Source organism: Lissotriton helveticus, chromosome 4_1, assembly GCF_964261635.1.
Source record: "Lissotriton helveticus chromosome 4_1, aLisHel1.1, whole genome shotgun sequence".
Taxonomy (NCBI): domain Eukaryota; kingdom Metazoa; phylum Chordata; class Amphibia; order Caudata; family Salamandridae; genus Lissotriton; species Lissotriton helveticus.
The window spans coordinates 84,456,666-84,478,825 of record NC_136063.1 but is presented as its reverse complement, the minus strand read 5'-3'; the positions used below and the strand labels follow the sequence as shown (position 1 = coordinate 84,478,825).

The 22,160-nt window shown below is 46.1% G+C and overlaps 1 protein-coding gene across 3 annotated transcripts in view; it reads left to right on the top strand.

The window, feature by feature from the left end:
* LOC144828380 (zinc finger protein RFP-like) overlaps positions 1 to 22,160 on the top strand; it is a 341,356-nt gene that overhangs the window by 310,601 nt on the left and 8,595 nt on the right. For all 3 annotated transcript variants that reach the window (XM_078686492.1, XM_078686494.1, XM_078686493.1), the window contains one exon: positions 5,657 to 5,760. In XM_078686492.1, the coding sequence (XP_078542618.1) occupies positions 5,657 to 5,760 (104 nt within the window). The remainder of the gene's footprint in view (positions 1 to 5,656; positions 5,761 to 22,160) is intronic.

Below are 22,160 nucleotides of genomic sequence, written 5' to 3'. Positions count from 1 at the left end.
TCTGGTGGTGGCAGCTGAAAGCAGCCACTCAGCCTGGACACTAGTGGTGGGTTCGTTTTCAGGGGGCATCTCCGAGATGCCTTCTATGTGCATTTCTCATTAAATCCCACACTGGCATCAGTGTGAGTTTAATGTGCTTAGAAGTTTAATAGCAATTATGCTGCTGTGGAGTTTATAATGACAAACTCCAAGCACCATATACTATTAATGGCAAACACTGCGCTTACAATGCCCAAGAACGGACTTGGGCACTGTAGGGGCACAGGGCTCTTGCCCTTGTACCCTCACCACTGGCATACCACACCCAGCTGGAGGGGTGGCTGACCTAGGCTAGGGCAGGGCTTTGTAGGCATGGCACACAGGGATGAGTGCCATGTCGATTTTCCACTTTGTTCTGCATCAAAACACGCAGCCTGCAAATGCAGTGTGTGAGTGTAGTGGTACAGTACCTCTAAGGGTGGCACAATAAGTGCTGCAGCCCTTAGAGGTCTTCTCTGGTCACAGTGCACTGGGTACCTGTGGTATCAGTTACCAGGGGCTGAACACAGGCCTGATTGGCAGGGACCCAGGGCACACCAAGTGAAAGTGCATCAGTAGTCTGGCAAAAGGTGGGGGGGGGGGTCACTGCAACAGAAACCCACATTCCTACACTTACTTAGGATCTTTCAACCCTTTGCCCTCTTCCGACATTTATGACAACCTTCCATTGTAGGGTCTAATCCCAGAGAACTTGATGGCCTTAGGGGGGGTTGGGGGGGACAACAAACACTCCTCTTATCATCAGATGAGTGCAGGGATGTAGAGGTGTTGTCCTTAGGAGGGGTTGAGGCACTCCTCATATCACCTTTTGCATATTGTTACTTGGTTCTGAATGGCCAGCTGTATGATAGCACTCCGGCAATTACAACCAAAGCATCATTCAATACGAGACTTCAAGATTCAATACTCTAACCGGCCACACTTTGTGGGAGCCAAACCCAAATCTTCATCTGAACTACAATAATTTGAGACCCCAATAGATACTAATAATATTTCGGCTCCACAATCCAAGTTGGATCTAGCGGGTAAGAGACGGCACTCCTTATCAGGGAAATAACTATTTTAGCACAGTTAAACAGAATAAAATATAATTTGCATAAATAACTGAGTTCTAGATTAAAATTAGCCAAAAGGATTTTATTATAAACCAATCAAAAGGTGGCACAAAGGAGAAAATCCTCTTAAATGATCAGAGCACAGCAAAGTAAATAATGCAATAAGGTAATACGTAGCTAGGCATATTATAAATGAAATTTCTACTCAGAAAGAGTACTGACAGCAAACACTACAGAAAAATGGCAAAGCAGCCTCAAAGCAGCCCGCAGAGAGTCCATGAGGCAAATAATATTAGTCTCCCAAATAACCCCAGATAATAGAAAAAAGGACATAAGAGGGGAGGTCAAAGGCAAAACCTGCACAAAGGGCCCTAAATGCTAAGAGAGGCCCTACTATCGGAGCAAGGACGGTTTAATAGCAAAGAATAGAACTCTATGAAGAGATTCTGAGAAATCAGCAGAGCACGATCGTGGTTAGGGTCGCATTTGGCAAATCAGAAACAACCTAATAAACAGGACTTTGAAATCATTTAAACACCAACCAGTGTCTTAAGGTTAGAAAACCCTTCCTTTGCTTCCTCAGCAACTACACCCTGGTGATTGTGCAACACAAATTAAACATTTCTTGAACAATAGGTCACTTCCGGAACTTTCAGCGGAAGTACTCTAAACTGATACACCATGAAAAAAGCCTCATTCACAAAGCTATGGTACACAATATTATTAACATCCTCCCTGGAACAAGAGGAGAGATGGGTTGCAGAGGGTCCCTGATCAGGAGTGGGGATGAGGAGGAGCACGTTGAATGGAGCACAGAAAAGAGCATCCGTTTTAGAATTAATGATGATAAAGAGATGTGGCGCATCGCACTCATAGCACAATCTAGACTTCTACAGGACCCGAGCATCTCGTTTCAGAAGGAATCTTATCAATTCATCAGTGGCGACTCCATACACCATTCAAAGTATTACATTTCAAAAACAAATTTTCACGAAATTTGCACGTTTTGAATATTTTGAAAAACTCTATGACAACCATGTCACGAACCACTACGTTATACCCATGTACCATCGCAGAGCTCAGGGGTCACCTTGGACCTACAGACACAACCCATCAAAAACCTTTACTAAGCAGAAGACCACATATTACAAGAGACTACAAACAGAGCTAACGTCATAATCCTGTACCATCCCAGGTATCATCTCACAAGAGCTTACAAGTAAAGCTCACACACCATAATCCTACATCATGCCTGGGTCCAGGGGTGATCTCACAAGAGCCTACAAGTAAAGCTCACACCATAAACCTACATCATGTCTGGGTTCAGGGGTCATCTCACAAGACACTGCAAGTGAAGCTCACACACCATAAACCTATATCATGCCTGAGTCCAGGGTTCATCTCACGAGAGCCTGCAAGTAAAGCTCACACCATAAACCTACATCATGTCTGGGTTCAGGGGTCATCTCACAAGACCCTGCAAGTGAAGCTCACACACCATAATCCTACATCATGCCTGGGTCCAGGGGTGATCTCACAAGAGCTTACAAGTAAAGCTCACACACCATAAACCTACATCATGTCTGGGTTCAGGGGTCATCTCACAAGACCCTGCAAGTGAAGCTCACACACCATAATCCTACATCATGCCTGGGTCCAGGGGTCATCTCACAAGACCCTGCAAGTGAAGCTCACACACCATAATCCTACATCATGCCTGGGTCCAGGGGTCATCTCACAAGAGCCTACAAGTAAAGCTCACACCATAAACCTACATCATGTCTGGGTTCAGGGGTCATCTCACAAGACACTGCAAGTGAAGCTCACACACCATAAACCTATATCATGCCTGAGTCCAGGGTTCATCTCACGAGAGCCTGCAAGTAAAGCCTGGGTCCAGGGGTCATCTCACAAGAGCTTACAAGTAAAGCTCACACACCATAAACCTACATCATATGCCTGTGTTCAGGGGTCATCTCACAAGACCCTGCAAGTGAAGCTCACACTCCATAAACTTACATCATGCCTGGGTCCAGGGGTCATCTCACAAGACCCTGCAAGTGAAGCTCACACTCCATAAACTTACATCATGCCTGGGTCCAGGGGTCATCTCACAAGACCCTGCAAGTGAAGCTCACACTCCATAAACTTACATCATGCCTGGGTCCAGGGGTCATCTCACAAGAGCCTACAAGTAAACCTCACACAACATAAACCTACATCATGCCTGGGTCCAGGGGTCATCTCACAAGAGACTACAACTGTGGAGAAGTGTGGCTCACTGCTTAGAGCGGCAGTCCCTGGTGTAATCTTTCTATCTTTGCCTACACGACGTGAGGACGAACGCGGGACGCCGGCTTATCTAACGTCAGAGGACAAAGACTTATGTGTAATTGCCCATATTTAAGGATATCAGGAATCACGCTGTGGCCCTATTAAGGTTAATACTAATATTCAAGACGGTACCGCGTTCCAGGTTTACATTTTTCTTACTTCGTCTTTTAACTACAAGCGCCGGACGTATTTCGGACGCATTTTGGAAGTCGGATTTATGGCAACAACTATGTTTTTATGACCTCCAGTGATAGCGCTGGACGTATTTCGAAATTTGAACATTTTTTAAGCTTCAGCAAACTAGAGGATAATTCGCTGGCCGAATATCCCCATGAAAGGATAAGGAGGATATATACCCCTTATGACGCATTGACTTAAATATTTTATCCCCGAGAACTGTTGGGAAACAAGTATACATATACCCTGATGAAGGCGGTCATACTTTATTCATTCCGCCGAAACGCGTCGATGCTCAAGGAGTGAATGTGGATTACAAATCTAAGGAAAATTCATAATAAGAGTGTTTGAATTTAGTCCTTTTCCTCTAGCTCCTTTTTAAATTGGAATGTTTTTTATTTATTATTGTTACGTCCTATGTTTGTTTCCCAATTTTTAATCAACATGATGTATGTCAATAAATTGTACTAATGTTTTGATCCTATTATAGTGTTTTCACGTTTTTGAATCTTCATTTTTTTCATTGCTTCTTTGTCATGTTCATGTAGTTGTGAGGTTATTGTTTGTAAGTACTGTGGTATTAATGTTCATCTGCCCAAAGGGAATTGACTTTTTTGACTAGTGTCCCTGGTGTAAAGGCCTGGCCCGGGACCAGGGTTCATATCCCGCCTCGGCTGATCTCGGCAGGTCTTGGGCTCATAATTCCTCGGACCTGATTTCTCGCCTCGGTGCCTACTCTGAGCACGAGTCCCACGCTGCAACTCTGGGCAATAGCTTGCTTAGTCTCCACAACGGCCCCCTACAGTGCTGGGGATGCCTGGTTGCACCCCGGGGATGCCCAGGAGTGGGCATTTCACGGGGAAAAGCCAGGACGGGTTCCCTAGCGGTATGAATACAGCGCCAGGACACTCCGGATTTCCGCAGTATTAGTGCGCTCTATAAATACGTCTACATTTACATCTACATTTACAACTAAAGCTCACACACCATAACCCTACATCATGCCTGGGTCCTGGGGTCATCTCACAAGAGCCTACAAGTAAAGCTTACACCATTAGCCTACATCATGTGTGAGTCATCTCACAAGAGAGTTAGGAATCCTAACTTTACTACTCCTAAATGCCTTTTGTGAATCCCGAAAGTTGGAAAGTTAGGATTTTGTCTCAAATTACTTTTGTGAATCGGGCCCAGTGTTTATATTTCTGTTTGTTGTAACAGGCATTGTTTACAGTTGTCTTGAGATGCCAAGAGCTTTGTGAAAGAGAGAGAGGCACAAGAGGGAGATGGAGAAACAGAAAAAGGAAGAGAGTGTGTCACAGATAGCTAAATAGATAGAACGGGACCTAAAGAGAGAGAACGACAGGGAGAGAGAGAGAGAAGGAGATGGAGAGAGGGAGAGAGAGAGAGAGAGAGAGAGACAGAGAGAGCGAAGGAGAGAGAAAGAGAGAGAGAGGGGTGAGAGAGAGAGAGGGGTGAGATAGAGAGAAGGGGAGAGAGGCATGAGAGAGAGAGAGAGAGAGAGAGAGAGAGAGAGAGAGAGAGAGAGAGAGAGAGAGAGAAAGAGAGAGGGCAAGCGTTCGAGAGAGAGAGAAAAAGAGAGAGGGGTGAGAGAGAGAGAAGGAGAGCGAAAGAGAGAGGGAAAGAGTTAGAGACAGAGTAGTCGTGTGTGTTGGTGGATGAGGTTTCTGCTGTCTCTTTCTAAATCCTGAAACTTGTATTATCTTGTGCTAATCCCTGCAAGGTTCTGAGCAGAGGAGGGTTCAGAGTGGAAGGGACAGCGTGTGACACTTTTAATACCCCTTGAGCTGCTGCTGTTGTGTTTGTGTGCACGTGCATGTTTTTGTGTGTATGTGCATGTGTGTGCATGTGTGCGTGTGTGTGTGTGCGTATGTGCGGGTGTGTGTGTATAGTAAGACACACCAACTGCTGTCCTGGAGGAGCTCCTGTAACTACAGCATTTTATTTCCAATAACAAGGTATTTGTGCTGTTCCTTGTCAGATCATGTTGCTTCTGAGTGTCTGTGACACTAACATGATTTGTGTCTCTTCAGGTGTAAGGAAGTGGAGTTTCATGGTCCGCAGCAGATGAGGAAAATAAGGGAAAAAGAAATTATGAAAAATCAGAAACCTGAAGATGAGGTGAAGAAATATAAAGGTAAATAGGGTTGAGCTGAATTTAATTATATAGTTTAGAGCCCACACAGAGGTCTTTAGCGAGCTTCTGCCATCTACAACTCTACATGTGGGAGCAACAGGTGCCATTTCCAGCCCCCTCCCCACATACAGACAAATGTGTGATAAGACTCTTCTAAATCCATAACCTCCTCCCTTCATGGCCCAGAAAATGACTTAATGAAAATGAGTAAAAAATAAAGAGGGGTCCCTTCTGGCGAAGCGCAATCACGGAAACTACCCTGTGTCTGATCCTGGGGCCTGTAGACGCTGCAGCACAGTCCTCTCACTGGGAGGCGCTGCAAAGTGTGAACTCACAATCAGGTGAAGGCCTGGTCTGTGTATGCAGCCTACTGCACCTACTGTCTTGGGAGGGTTTGTGCATCCTTACAGCGTGTGAGTCTGATCCTGGAGCCGGTTTATGCTGCACTAGACTCTTCTCACTGGGAAGTGCTGCATAGCGTGAGTTGTCAATCAGAGGATGTCCTGGTCGGTGCATGCAGCCTACTTCACCTGCTGTCCTGGGAGGATTAGTGCCCTTGGACCCTGTGTGGCTGATCTTGGGGTCTGTATATGCTGCACCAGAGTTGTCTCTCTGGGTGACGCAGCACAACATACTCCTAATCAAAAGCAGTCCTGCTGTAATCGGTCCCCTGCAGCTTGCATTCCGGTACACTGTAATCTCTAGTGCAGTGCATTGTTTAGTGCAGTGCGATATCTATAGAAGTATACTGATGTGCTTTGTAGTACAGTGGGTGTTAGCACTGTGTGCTATCTAGTATAGTATGCAGCCCAGTGCATTGTGCTATTTGTTGGACTTGGCCCTCTCTGCAGCATTACCCCCGTACATTTTGCCTTCACCTCTCCTATTTTTGCTGAATTCGTTTTTTGTCCTTAGAACTCTGTGCCCTTTACTATTACCAACCAGTGCCAACATGGTTGTGTTCACTCCCTGAACTGGCATATATAATTTACCTGTAACAAAAAAGGGAGGACTGAGTGCTTGGAAGGTCCAACGTACATGCCCTAGACAATCTTAAATAAAAAAACAGGTACATTGTACCTATATTGGGTCTAAAAAAAAGGGGGGGGGAAGGGAGAGCTGAGTACAGGATACCACAGTTACAGGGAGTTCTACTCTTGTTGAAACAAGGGGGAAGTTAATCCCTTTGGAACTAGGGCCCTCACACACCCAGCCAGCTAGGTGTCTTGCTTCATCATTGGGTCTGCTCCTCGTCAGGTTGGCGCTGCAATCCCGACGGGCACCCGATGAGAGGCTCTTTGGCTGAGATCTTTTGTTCCATGCCGTATGGTGTCGTGGGGGTGAGGGTCCTATTAAGTGTAGATGTGATGTGCTGGTAAGTAAAAGTGGGGGTTAAAACAGGTCAGAGAGTCCAGTAAGAGACATTTATTCTGATAGGCTCCCTACCTGATTAAAAACAAAAACAAAAGAGAGTGTGGCATATCTGACCATAATGGATCAACGTGTTTGTGCCATACTCTTACTCTACGGGTCAACATGTTACTTGCTTTAATCGTCAGAGGGCTCAGTAGCAATTCTTCAGGACCTTGGTGAAAACTATCTACACATTGTGATCAGGTGGACACACCTACCTACCACTTGGTGAGTCTACGGGACGAGTACCCGCAGATATAAAGGACAACCTAATCTTTACAAAAGTATTGCCTCAGCAGTTGCCGGGTGATAACGGGCACACATGGTGCAGTGCCCTTTGTATTGAGGGCTCCAAGCTGTAAACCTACCCTTGGATCGCCGGCACCAGCATGCCCAGACGTGGGTCCCTTGCTCACTCTGCCACTGGATTCAAGATAGCCTGGTTAATGAGGGTTATGAACCCGAAACCGGTCCCAGGATGCTTGTTTCCGGTCCAGGGAAGGCATGGCTTGGCAGTTCGGGCTGGACTGTTCCCATGAGGCACAGGGTCAAACTGATTTGCATATGGACATGTCTGAACTGGGGTGGTGGAGTGAGCTAAAGAATGATGAAGGATTAAACCCAGATCATTTGACTGGGGGTGAGTGTTTGATTTGCTCAAGCGCTCCGTCCATCATCCCCTTTGGTATCGCTTTGTTCGCCCTAAGTTGGCAGGGTATGCCCAGACATGGGTCCCTTGCTCACTCTGCCACTGGATTCAAGATAGCCTGGCTGATGAGGGTTATGAAACCGAAACCGGTCCCAGGATGCTTGTTAGAAATGGGGTTACCAATTCTACGGGCACAGGCTCCAACACCCACACTTTTTGCCCTGGCTGGTAAACAGTCAGCACAGCCTTTTGGACATGCCAGGCCTTCTGCAATTCCTGACTAGCCTCAAGGTTTTTAGATGCCTTTTTCATGTGCTCGGCCATCCTGGAGCGGTGACCAAGTCCATAATCCACAATGTCCTGTTTGGGAGGTTTGGAAGGTAACTCCCATCCCTCCTTCACCAGACACAGGGGTCCTCTTACAGGATGCCCAAACAGAAGTTCAAAAGGGCTGTAGCCAACCCCCTTCTGTAGGACCTCTCTGTAAGCAAACAAAAGGCAGGGCAGCAGGATGTCCCATCTCCACCTAAGCTTTTCAGGGAGACCCTTAATCATGCACTTTAAGGTCTTGTTGAATCTCTCAACTAGACCATTGCACTGTGGTTGATAGGGTGTGGTAAACTTGTAGTTCACTCCACACTCTTTCCGCATAACAGTCAAATATCCAGACATAAAGTTTGCACCTCTGTCTGAGACAACCTGCTTCAGAAAGCCCACTCTTGAGAAAACTCCAAGGAGGGCTCTTACAACAGGTACTGTTGTGGTCCTTAGGGGAATAGCTTCTGGGTACCTGGTGGCATGATCCACTACCACCAGAATAAACCTGTGCCCAGATGCTGTTTGGGGATCCATTGGTCCAACAATGTAAATCTCTACACATTCAAAGGGAACCCCTAACCACAGTCCGTGGTATTATGGGGGGCCTTTGTAGTGCCACCTGATTTGCCACTAGCTTGGCAGGTGACACAGGAGCAACACAACTCCTTGGTATCCTCTGACATATGAGGTCAGTGAAAGTGAGGGACAAGTTAGTCCCAAGTCTTGTTCTGGCCAAGATGTCCTGCAAGGGGAATATCATGGGCTAGTGTGAGAAGGAAGCCCCTGAATGCTAAAGGTATGACCAACCTCCTGGAAGCTCCAGGCTTGGGGTCTCTAGCCTCTGAATACAGGAGCCCATCATCCAATAGACTTTGTGGGTCCCACTAGCAATCCCAGCAGCCTCAGCAGCAGCTTGCTGTATGAGGAGTTCAGATCTGCCCTGGAGGGTCCCCCTGTCCCAAGAAACTCAACCTGATCAGGCTCAAGCTCTTCTAGGACAGTTCCTTCTTGGGTCTCCAAATCAGCTTCCTGTGAAGTCTGATCCTCTTTCTGAGGCAAGGGGGAAGGCACTGCCTTAACCCTACTGCTTCTCCTCCTGGTAGGCAACTGGTCCATTGCTCCAGAATCCAGTGCCAATTCAGTGTTGCTATTTCTGACCTGAGACCTAGTCACAGCAAGGACATGTGCTGATATCCCTAACATTTCTGCATGGGTCCTATACTCCACTTGAGCCCAAGCTGAAGTCTCCAGGTTATTTCCAAGCAAGCATTCTACAGGGAGGTCTGAGCTAACCACAACCTTTTTGAGGCCAGTTACCCCTCCCCAGGAGAAATTAACAACTGCCATACTATGGGCGGTAGTGACATTGCTAGCATTGGCCACTAGGTAATTTTCACCTAGTATGATCTGTCCAGGCTCTACAAAGCCAGGCGTCACCATTGTGACACTAGCACATGTGTCCCTGTAGGCCTGAGCCACTTTGTCATTAATTAAAAGAGTTTGTATGTACTTTCCCAAGTTATTGGGACTCGCAGTAGAGGACATAATTATGTCCCCATCACAGATCAAAACAGCTTGAGTTGGTATTCTGACTAGGCCAGAATTCATTATCTCAGTTCCCAGGGTTAACCCTACTACACCCTTCTGTTGAGAACCCCCACTTGGAGCTGGACTAGGGGGAACAGTTGCCTTAGGGGCAATGGTGGCTGGAGCTGCCTCCTTCTTGGTGCAATCACTGGTCCAGTGAGTATTTACAAATCTTGCACCACGGTTTCTTTTGGCCTTCTTTCTTTTTAGATTGTTGGAAACTCCCACCATTAGAAGCTTTTTGGGGACCTTGAGAAGACTTCTGGTCTTTTACATTCTCCCCACCCTTTTGGTCTTGCTTCTTCTGATCACCACCTTGGTTCTGTACCTTCTGCTTCACCCTGGTTCTGACCCACTTGTCTGCCTTTTTTCCCAATTCTTGGGGAGTGGTCAGATCAGTCAACCAGGTGCTGATGCAATAACTGGTTCTGACAGTTGTTAAGAATTTGTTCTCTCATAATCAAATTATACAATCGTGTATAGTCATTGACCTTACTGCCCAGTAACAAGCCCTCCAGAGCCTTAGTTGCACAATCTACAAAATCAGTGCAGTCCTGGGTCTATGTCGTTTGGGTATCCCTGAACAGCAACCTGTACTGCTCAGTGGTTAGGCCAAACCCATCTATTAGAGCACTCTTTAGGACATAGTAATTGTCAGCATCCTGTTCTCTTACAGTGAGGAACTTGTCTCTGCCTTTGTCTGCAAAGGAGAACCACAGGATTGCTGCCCACTTACTTTGGGGAACCTGCTTTACTTTGCAAGCCCTCTCCAAAGCAGTTATCCATTTGTGGATGTCATCCCCAATCTGATAGGGAGGGGCAATCTTGTTCAGGTTTCTATGGTCATGAGACCTTTCCCTTTCTCTAGGAATTATGCTGCCACCAGTGGGCTCTAGCCCACTCAACTTTTTCTCTCTTTCAAGAGCCAGGGTCTCTTTTTCAAGAGCAACGTCTTGCCTCTTGATCCTCAGCGTGACCTCTTTCATTCTAGCTTTGTGCTCTCTCCTTTGAGGGGAAGTCATCCTCCTCAGAACAGAGGCACTGGACCCTACTGAGGAATCAGAATGATCAGAAACACTGGAAAGTGATCTGTGCCTTCTGTTTCCACTGTTAGGCCTATTTGGAAGGTTAGAGTGGGGCCTATCATGGCCCTCTCCACCGCCAGATAGTCCTGTGTTGCCCAGGTCAGGTCCATCAACCTCATCCTGGTCAGCATCCACTTCCTCATCAGAGACCACTGGATCTTCCCCAGTATCATTCTCTTCTGTGGAGAGATGGCCCACCTCTCTACTACCTTGGATACCTGGGTCTGCTGCATTCTCTACATCATGAGCCACTAAGATATCTACCAGGTGGTTAAAGGTTGGACTCTGTGCTTGTCTCAGTCTTCTGACTGAACACAGACTTCTCAGTTCTTGAAAAGTAAATGTGTCATATTTAGAAGGCAACCTTAGGTTGTCTTCTGGCAGAGGCCCACTAAGCCCTGCTTCCAAGGACATTTTCTAGTGAGGTGTGGTGTGTGCACCTACCTACACTAAATGTTTTCCTACTAGAACCTCTCTAGGAGTTGTAGTCAGGGTGTGCTAAGCCCTTACCACCTACAACTACTAAGTTCAGTAGAACCTATGTATATCTAAGACGTGATTTATATGTACCTACAGGTACCTTGATATGAGCTTTCAGATGATATTACAAGATTATTTGGTAAAACAAATTGCAAGCTCTTATCCCAACCGACGCACACCAATGTGAGAAGTTAGCCTGGCATATGATGTCCACTAGTTCTAGTGGACACCTCGCACCAGTTTAATCGACCCTTGTTGATGGTGGTTGTAAAGTCAACCTTATAGAAAGCTATCCTAGTGGTAGCATGAACCAGCAGTCGTTGGTTCATGCTACCACATGTTATTTTACCATATATAATCCATTGAATACCAAATATAAGGACACCACATAAGGTATATATCAAATATATATGTATTTAATCTAAACACAACCCCTTTGCACTCTTTATGACGTCAGAGGTAAAAATACAATACAAGTCACACAGTTAATATACGATAAGTTGCACAGTATAAGTTATGCCCTAGGGGCCTCACAAACCATATACTAAGAAAGTGGTATAAGTACCACGTGAGAGTTAGAAAGCAGGCCTAGGGCCTGTAGAATCGCTGGAGCTACACTAAACAACCAAAGGTTAGGAAGTAGGAGACCCACGGGAGCCGCGTGCAGTGTCTAAACACAGGCGCGGGTTCCCATTGACTTTACATTGAGTTCATAAAAGTTACAAAGTTACAGTTTAAGGACACTTCCGGATGGACTAGGATGGAACACTTTTAAAATAGGACACTTCGAGAGTCAAGACCCACGGGAGCACCGGAGTACTCGTGTTACCTCACCCAGGGAAGCCGGGTGCATAGGTGCCTTTTCGTGTCGGGTTTCATCTTCATTTTCTATGGAGAGCTGCAAAGAAGTGCTGCAGGCAACCAGAGGAAAAGTGTCCGGGTGGATCCAAGGGTGGATCGGAGATGAGAAGAACCTGAAAGCAGCGGGGACAGAGTCTGGGCCACTAGCCAGTGGCCAGGAAGGAACCACGAAGGAACCAGGTGATGTTGGGTGCTTTAAGGTGAAGGAGGTGAGTTTGTCTCTACAGCCCTGAGGTCCAGGAGGCATCGACGATGACCAGGAGCTGGATTCGAGCTATCCCACAATGGATCTAGATGACTGCCGCATTGGTATCTGGATTGGACCCAACAAGCCTTGGCAACCGCAACCCACGCAGGATGTCAAGATTGTCTCTGTTGCAGACCAGCAAGGTCTGTGGCGCTTCTCCTTTTCAGGGAAGCTGGAGCAAGCCTGGAGCAACCAGGAAAGCAAGTTAAATTCAAGATGGCTTCTTCAGGGGGCTCACTAGCTAATGGGCAAGGAACTGGGAAGACACGTCGAGCTCAAATTCAAAGGCAGGGCCCACGGGACACTCGCAGAGTGTGGGGGCATGAGCTTCGGTGCAAATTGTGTTCGGGCTGGGGCTTCTCATACCCTAATGCACAACTTACTGAGGCTTCAGGAAAGGAGTGCCGGTAGCAAAACGCAGGTTGTCCAAGATGTCTGGTCTCACGTCTCTCGTGTCCGCCACAGGTCTCAGCTTTGCTGTGGATGTGGGTCAGGGTCAAAGAAGTCTGGAAGTCTAGTTTTTGAGTCACAGAGTCTTCGGGTTCCGACAGGAGCCTTGAAACTGCAGACCGGCAAAGTTGCTGTTGGTGCCTGTTTGAACAGGGTGGTCACTCCTTGACCACAAGGGAGATGTCTTCCATCTTCCAGTCAGAATGGAATGTCAAAGGTCCAAGATATGTCTTACAAAGATTCGTCCAGGATAATCTAAAGTCCTGGGGACACAGCTCCTATACTTATACTAAGAAAGGGGGCTGGATTACCTGACTAGGTCCCTCCTATGGGTGGACCTGAGAAGGGGGTGGTTACACCCCTTTCCCTTTGTCCAGTTTCGTGCCAGAGCTGGGGCTGGAGTGCCCCAGCAACTGATTTGAACCGGGCTATGCATGGAGCACCTTGTGTGCCCCAGGCAGTGTATAGATGCATTCACTGAATGCAGCCCTCCCTGCCCCAATACACAAAACTCCTGACAGGAAACCTATTGTCCAAGCCTCCCTTGCTGGAGTTTCCCCCAGCAACAGGAGGTCAGACTCGTGTCTGTGGCAGCAGCATCCATTTTGTGATGCTGAGGCTCTGTTTAACTTTAACCGGGTAAAGCAGTAAACTACATGTCTTTTCCCTCTAGAAGGGTGGAATGCTATACCCGCCACCAGAATTGGTTGGGGGGGGGGGGGGGGGGGTGTATTCCAAAGTGTTTGACACCTTACACGACATGTTTTGATAAAGCCAAACCAAAGTTAGCATTAACCGCGAGGATTTTAAGCACTTGAGTATATGGTATGGCTGTATCATAGAACAGCTATAAGGAGATGGTTCCGAAAGCTGCAGCGGGGCTCAGCTCATGCTAGGGCACCCTCTCACATAAAACCAAGCACTCTGCCTCCAGGATTGTCGAGGCCTACCATAGGAGTGGCTTATATGTGTATATGTGTCTATATGTTAAGGTAGATATAGGTATACTATATCTAAGTAAGGGGTGATTACACCACCTTACCCAGGCTGTGTGAACAGACCTGTGGTGTCAGTTTGGAAGGCAAACCAGGGGTGGCATAATACATGCTGCAGCCCCTGGTAGGCCTAGGGTGCACCTATGCCCTGGGTACCTATGGTACACTATACAGGGGCTCAGAAGGGCGACCCAGTAACCAATCTGGTATGTACCTAAAGTGCATGGTATCAATTTAGAGAGAGAAAAGCTGGGCTGTGGGTCTGATTAGCAGGCCCACAGCCACATTAAAGTCGAAAAACCAGAGAATCACAGCAAAAAGTGGGGGTGACCATAGGAAGCAGACCCTACTCTCCTACAGATGCTATCATTGGCAAAGTATCTGTGTGTGCCCCAGCTGGCGCCAAAGTTAGCTGAATCAGTGGGGTGGAGGTGCGTCTCTTGTAGGTACACTATATCGACCTTGTGCCGTAGGAGGTAGTGAATCACCTGGCGCCTCTTGAGCGTATTATTAAGGCCACAGACATTCCATGTCATCAGCGTGAGGGCTGATGGCCCCTGCACTTTACCTAATTGCGGCATTGTAACACTGCGGAAATATAGCTCTGTCAGGTCTACAAAGTGATGTTAACTCAGCATGCAAAGGTAATCTAATGTGGGATCAAAAAACTTTGCAGTACGTGAATTCACCCCCTTTCTCCCTCCCCCCACCCATCCGCCTACAGTCCCTTAGGTGGACAACCCCTAGCAATGGAGCATACTCGGAAATCATAGTGATTGCCAAGCCAATGATTATGGTCCAATAAGTGGGCCACAAAAGAAAATAGACCCAACTCAGCGGATACCATCCTCATAAATAACTTTATTCAATTCGAAAAGAATCATAAAAGTATAAGGTTTTAACATACAAAAATTCACAAATGGTATTTCTTATCCAAAGGCTCAGGCAAACAACATACGAGAAATCATAGACACATTATCAATGGACATTATCTTCTATATAAAACTTGTATAAATCATTCCAATAATCCTAAAAATACTAACCTGCTAAAATACATCTAAAACACACAATCTGACCTATATAAAGTGCACTGTGCATTTTAAATTAAAATATCACATATGTAAATTAGTTAGCCACTCCTGCCAACCCACTGATTTTACAACCATGGTTCATATTTACATATTTTATGAGCTATAAAGGCCATTATAAAATGTTGCTATACATTATCATTCTATGGCATCACATATATAAGGTTAGCCTCTCACACCAACCTACTTAGTTTTTATAGAATAGCTACCAAGGAGTGTGCAAATAAAATGTGTATATCCATATAATTTATCAGTTTCATTAGTTTCCTTTTCTTACAATCTAAAATACAAGATATCAAAACCAGTTTATCCTGCTATTAGTAACGATTTCTAATTATAAGTGCCAATCTAATAAAGTTTAGCACAGCACTACATATAGCCGGGGGTTGCAATGATCTTAAATGCTCAAAACCTTCTTTAAAATTACAGGGTCTGATTTCTCTTAAAATTGGTTTAATAAATCGGACTCTTGGAGTTTTATAAAGTGTGCAAAAAACTACAAAGTGCAAAGTGCATTATTTGGCTTCATTATCACATGGGCAGGGGGGTAGCCTCTCACACCAACCCCCTTGCTTGCTACTAAAAAGTGCAGTGTGTTTAATCGAAATCTGGTCAGATAAAAACGCCATTGCGTGTGTATAGTGAATGATAAATAAAATTGATGCCCCAATTTGACTCTCTGATTTAACAAATATTCATTATTTTTTGACGAACCCAATATATTATAGTATGCATTCTTAATCACAGACCTTGTTTCCGAAGTAATGGAATCTGGTTTATCATAAAAGTTTCCAAGGCTAATTTCATAAAGAGTTTCCATCACGTGGCGCAGCCATGGGATCTGCATTGCATGCTCCAACTTTAGACAGTCTTTCAAAATTTCTTTTGAGAGCTGCAAATCCTCTGAAGACCAAATCTTCCCCCACAGGAGTAATGGGGACACATGAATGATATCACTCATGAAATCTAGACCCAACTCTGTATGACAAAAAGTATTTGGGGAACTATTCGGCACTGATAAGAGACATTTAAAAAAAAAATTCTCCATAACTTGTAGTTGAGCACACTTATAATATCCCCATACCTCCGCTCCATAAATCGCGACCGGCAAACATTTGTATTTATACAGAGTCTTCAGTTCTGCTATTGGTTTTTGGCCTAGTTTGCTTGCAAAACGGAAGAGTGCCTCTATTGATCTAGTGGTCTTTTGTACACGTGATGTTATTAATGGATCCCAACTCAAATTTTTATTAAAAAGATTACCCAAATAATTAAAATTTGGGACCTTCTCAATAATCAAATTACCAACAACAAGTCTACGAGTTTCTGTCCCACTTGGTCAGCAAACCATTGTGAAGGATTTTGTAAAATTTACCTTAAGATCTAAACCCAGCATAAATTCATTGAAATCATCCAAGCATATTTGCATACTGTTTGCAGTTAGGGTCGTTAACACTGTATCATCCGCATAGGATAATAGAGGTATTTGTTTACCATTTATTTTAGGAAAATCTGAACCTTTTTCCAATAGGAATTTTTCCAGGCCGTTTGTGTAAACTAAAAACTAGAACGGGGCCAGGATGCAGCCCTGGCGGACACCCTCGGTTGATGGAATGGGTCCTGTCTTCTCTCCTCCAGGGCCATATCTGATGCAGCAGGGTGACCAAGGATTCCTCAAAACCCATGTCTTCCATTAGCAACCACAATTTCCCCCTGCATACAGTATCAAGGGCACTGGATAAGTCCATGAATGCCAGGTGCAGCGAAGCATTCCTAGCCTTCACGTGCTTACCCATAATCATGGCAAGATTGAGACATTGCTCAGCTGTCCCCCTAACCCTTCTAAACCCGTTCTGAGAGTCCACAATAAGGCCAGAGGAGTCTGCCCATGTCTCCAGACGGGCCAATATCACTCTCCCCATCAACTTACATGAGGCATCTATTAAAGAAATTAGCCTGTAACAGCCAGGATCACTTTTTTCTCCTTTTTTTAAAAATCGGGACAACTATTGCCTCTTTCCAAGATGATGGAATGCGCCCAACAATAATTGCTTTGAAGACATTTAACAATAATGGTACCCACACATCAGGATTATTTTTTAAAAGATCCAGTGGTACAGCATCCGGACCTGGTGCCTTAAGGGGGATGTCTTTTCTCAGTGCCTCCTTTACTTCACCCAAAGAGAGTGAGAGGCTGAGTTGTTGTGCAGTTTCACTATTAAAATCTATATCATCCTCACCCGATTTATCAAAGTGGCACCTTTGGGTTACAAAAAAATCTTAGAGTAGTGGGTCTTCCAAGTCTCCTCAGCTATATGGGCAATCATGTTTCTTTTTTCATCACTAAGGAAAGGGCGATTTATTACCTCCCAAAATAGTCTATTTTCCCTCAAATCGAACGCTTTCTCAAGATCATCCCAGGCTTGCTTTTTCAACTCCATCTTCCGTTCATCAATAGATTCCTTGTAAATTCTTCTTGTGCTTTTCCTTACCCCGGGGGAACTCGATGTAGGGCCTTCTTCAGTAATGTTTGTGCTGCGGAGCATCCAGCATCAAACCATTTATACTCCCGGGTATCACCCTTACCAACAGGTAGCGGATACACCAGAGGGGGATGGAGGCCCAGACTCAGGCCGACCTAGTGACATATCTATACAGTAATAACAACAATAACAAAGCGAATTCCCATACAATAAATGGGGTGCACGTAAGGCAATAAAAGACATCCTCACTCAGCAGCAGTGTTTGAAAATAGATCCGCACTTGCGTCAGAACCGCTGTGATGTGGGGAGGCCAGTGCACCCTCCATCGAGACTTTTAACCTTCTTGTCTTATGTGTGCGGCAGAATTGATGGGCTTCCGTAGGGGTATTGAATATTCGAAACCTGCCACCCACATCCACCTTTTGGCTTGCGGGGTACCGCATGCCATACTTGAGTCCAAGATTGCGTAACGTAGCGTTTACCCCTAGAAATTTCCGGCGCGCCTCTTGAACCATTGAGTGAAGTCAGGATAGAATTCCAGTTTGGACCCTTGCTACTCGACAGTTCCGCATTCTCTTGCCAGTCGGAGTGCGGTGTCGCGGCCCCTGAAGTTTAGGACCCGCTCTATGATAGGTCTGGGAGGGAGTCCCGGATTGGGCCTGTGGCCCAGAGATCTGTGGGCCCTCTCCACCACAAATTGGTGTGAAGCCTCCCCACCGAACAAATCTGTAAGCAGCTTCTCCACAAAGAGGTCCATTCTGCCTCTCGGCGTTGTCTCCGGAACCCCCATGATTCGAACGTTGTTGCGCGTCCGCGAGCCTCCAAGGCCTCATTTTTTATGGCTACTTCCTTTAGTAGTCGTTCTGCCCTCCCAGCCGCTTCCTGGATTGAGCCATCCCGTCCTCCAGATCAGAGACACAGGCCTCCACAACATCAAGGCGTCGGTCGTGGCCCTCCACTTTGGCCAAGGATGCAATTGCCTGGTCTAAGGAGTCAAAGCAGGAGTCCAGCGCCTTGAATCCCGCCTTCATTTCCAGCAGTAGGGAGGTGACGGAGGCGTCCAAGGTCTCAGGACGTGACACAACTGGATCTTTCTCGGCCATTTCGGTGTTGTGTGACGGTGCCCCCTCTGCTACTTTTTCAAATGGCAGGGTTCTCTGCTTGGGGTCTTTGTGTCCCATTCTGCGAATGCAGGGTGGTGGAATGTGGGAGGTGGAGGACCCGGCAGTACCGCTTTGTTCACAGGCAGGAGGGCAGGCGACTGATTCCACAAATCTCTGGGGCACTAGTATACAGGAGAGCAGGCTGGAGCCTGCACATGTGTTGACGTGATCTGCATCCCGCCAGCTGGGCAGAGCTAAATGGCGGTGCTACTACTTGCAAGCATGTGGGGCCCTGGAGCAATTGCGGGGCCACCTGTGATTGCGGGATATGGATGCACAATGCTAGACCTTGCTAGCAGAAACCTGCTGCTTGGAAGTTTCCAGGCACACTCCCTCGGCCTGTGTGAGGCGATTTACTGAAAATGGAGGAGTAGCAGCAGTGGACATGGAGGCACCGCATGCAAATGTGGCCTTTGTCAGCGTTGGTCGGCCGCCAAGCACACACCCGCCCCCACCGCGGCAGCACTGGACCTGTGCATAGCCCCCAGTGCCCACTCTCTGCGATGGGCGGGCACTTTCTGTGTTAATCCGGGACGACAGGCACGGCTGCACAGGCAAGCCCAACACCGTTTTCGCTGCAGCGATACTCCGCCTGGAAAGGATGCAGCCGCCCAGCATTCACACCGCCATATGCCACATCGCCTGTGCCGTCCAGTGAGTCAGCCTAATCATGAAAATGCGGGCGTTTCACGGGGGAAATCGCTAATGAGGCCGGTTGGTGTCCCATGCTTCACTCGGAATCAACCATCTTCGCTGCTGACTCGGCAACGCCCCCGCTAGCCATACATAGACTTAATGCCAACAGGTGTCTGCCGGAACGCTCATCATCAAAAGGTATTGAAACCTGCAATTTTGCAACTAAAACATACACCATACCATAAGACGGTTTATAAATAGTCGCAGTACCACTACACCACCTCCACACCCACCCTTGCTTAACTTTACACAATAAATGAAAGAGCCCCAGCACACCTGGAAGCGCCCCTATAGCCATACAGACGCTTAATTTCAACATATGTCCCCTGAAACGCTCATCAGCAAAACGTATTAAAACATGCAAATTTGCGGATAAAACATATACCATGCCATAGGGTGCTCTATAAATGGTCATACTGGTACTATATCGCCTTTAGTAGCTCGACATCTGCATGTTACTAAATTCTGTGTTGTAATCACCAACATATCCACCTCCCCACCCCCACCCCCGCCCATCCATACGAAATGAAACAGAACCCCCCACCATTCCTAGTGCCGCCACTATACCCATACATGGAGTTAATTTTAACAGGTGTCTGCCGCAACCCTTTTCAGCAAAAAGTATGCAAACATGCAAATTGGTGGGTAAAACATAAACCATCCCATAGCACGGTTGATAAATGGGCCCAGTGGTAGGACACCACCTTTACTAGCTAAACATCTATATGTTACTAAAGTCGATTAAACACTCTGTAGAGTGCACAGCAGGGGAGGAAGAGAGTAAACAAAGTTGTAATTCCCAAACTTTTGATATACCGGCCCTTTACTATATGTATATTAAGAACCTTAAATGTAATGTAAAAATTGACGTCTGTCTCAAAAGGGATAGTAAAGCTCAGCACCTGCAAAACCCGGACCACTTAAACACCTACGTATATCCAGCACAGGGACAAAGCCTGACAAATAGTTTTACTTATAATTACATGTAGTTTACTAATGTCAAGAAAGTCATACAGAAAATATACCTCACATTTTCATTTTTTTTATCTCACCCATTTATAAACCATCTCTTCTAAAGAAAGACTCCCCAACCACTTCTATTTCATAAGAACAGACCATCATTAATACGTTTACTACCATATATTTTAGTATATCTACCATTTTATTATTCACATTATTCAGAAACATACTAAAACTATTAACTATCCCAAATGCAAACTTAAAAATATCACCTCAAATACTTAATCGCTACTAAAGAAGACATAACACACCTTATTCATTTCTACCTCACCTTTGTAGTTGGTATCCAGATTGCAAATATCACACTCTCATGGAATTCTTTCTTTGTCACACACTACATGTAATGCACCGCTTTCATGAAGAATGGAACCAGTAATGGCACAATTTCTCTGTCACTCTACATATAAATACATTTAAAGAGCAATTCAGAATACTTAATTCCTTCAACGACATTCCAAAACTTATCTCCATTGGTTATTTTTGAATTTTCCATACAAAAAGCTACTTCATTTTCAGTGCCACATACAGGTCAAAAGTTCAACCTATTTTATCACTAAACTTTCTGGATCATTCTATGACACCTGCAGGTTAAAGGTTCATCAATTTTTTTAAACCTAAGGATATAGTTTTGCAACATTTTCTCGAACATTTAACGGCACGTGCAGGTTAAAAGTTCACGATAGGGATCAGTACTTCAGCGGCTTTATCCCTAACTCCGGCAGCAGCTCAGCTTACGCCCCAGCTCCATCAGACCCGTAGGAATCAGTAGTTTACACTTAACAAATACAGAATTCATTTGATACGCGCACATTTACCTTCGCACTCCCTGTATAACACCCCCTAAACACCATACACATCTTACAATGTTCTAAACAAAAGTTCCTCCGAGTAGTTTTAACTACATGCTGACATTACTTGGACAGATGTGGCACAGTGGCCAGAGCACATGACTTCACAGCATATGACACACACTTTGGACTCACGCTTTCATCCCAGAGTCTGTCAGCAGCTCAGCTGAGCACCATGAGACTCTAGACAATATCTCACATATTTTACGTACCCCAGGACTTTCAGACCAGTAGGGGTCAGTAGTTTGTCCTAGTAGGTATAAACACATGCTGACCCTGCTTCCACCACTGTAGTGCAGCAGCCAGGGCACATGACTTCACAGGACAAGACACAAAGTTTTGGCTCACTCTTTAATGCCCGAGTCCAGCAGCAGTTCACCTTAGCAGCATCAGACTCTAGGCAATACCTCCTTTAATTTCCGTAGCCCAGCACTTTCACACCAGTAGGGGTGAATACTTCGCTTCGCACCAACTCTAGAGCACACCCTAAACACCCCACAGAGGTTACAGTGCTCCTACCCTCCTCTGTCCTACATTTTCAGCCCTTTTTTAGGGCTCGCCCCTTTTCTATTTCGCAGAAATAGAAAACAGGGGTGAGCCCTTATGTCGCTGATCTGCTTCTTTCCCCAAAGGCTCAATTCAGGCAGTTGATTAGCTCTCTTCAAGCCGGATTCCCAACAGTTCACGAGAAATAGAATCACGTGACAAGCTCCTCGTGGACGAGCTTGCACGATCCTTCCCCCTGCCAGCAGCATTTAGCACATCAAAGGCTTCGCTGCCACATCCACAATTGAAGCTACCATCAAAGGCTTCCGCTGCCCCGCCCCCCGCCGTCACTTATTCAGAGCCGCAGGCCCTGCCTCGCTCCCCGGCTCTGCTGTAACCACATGCTACTGGACGCCCGTCACTTATTCAGGGCCGCAGGCCCTGCCTCGCTTAATCCGTGCACCCTTTTATTGCCTCGCTTCCCGGCTCTGCTGTAACCACATGCTACTGGACTCCCGTCACTTATTCAGG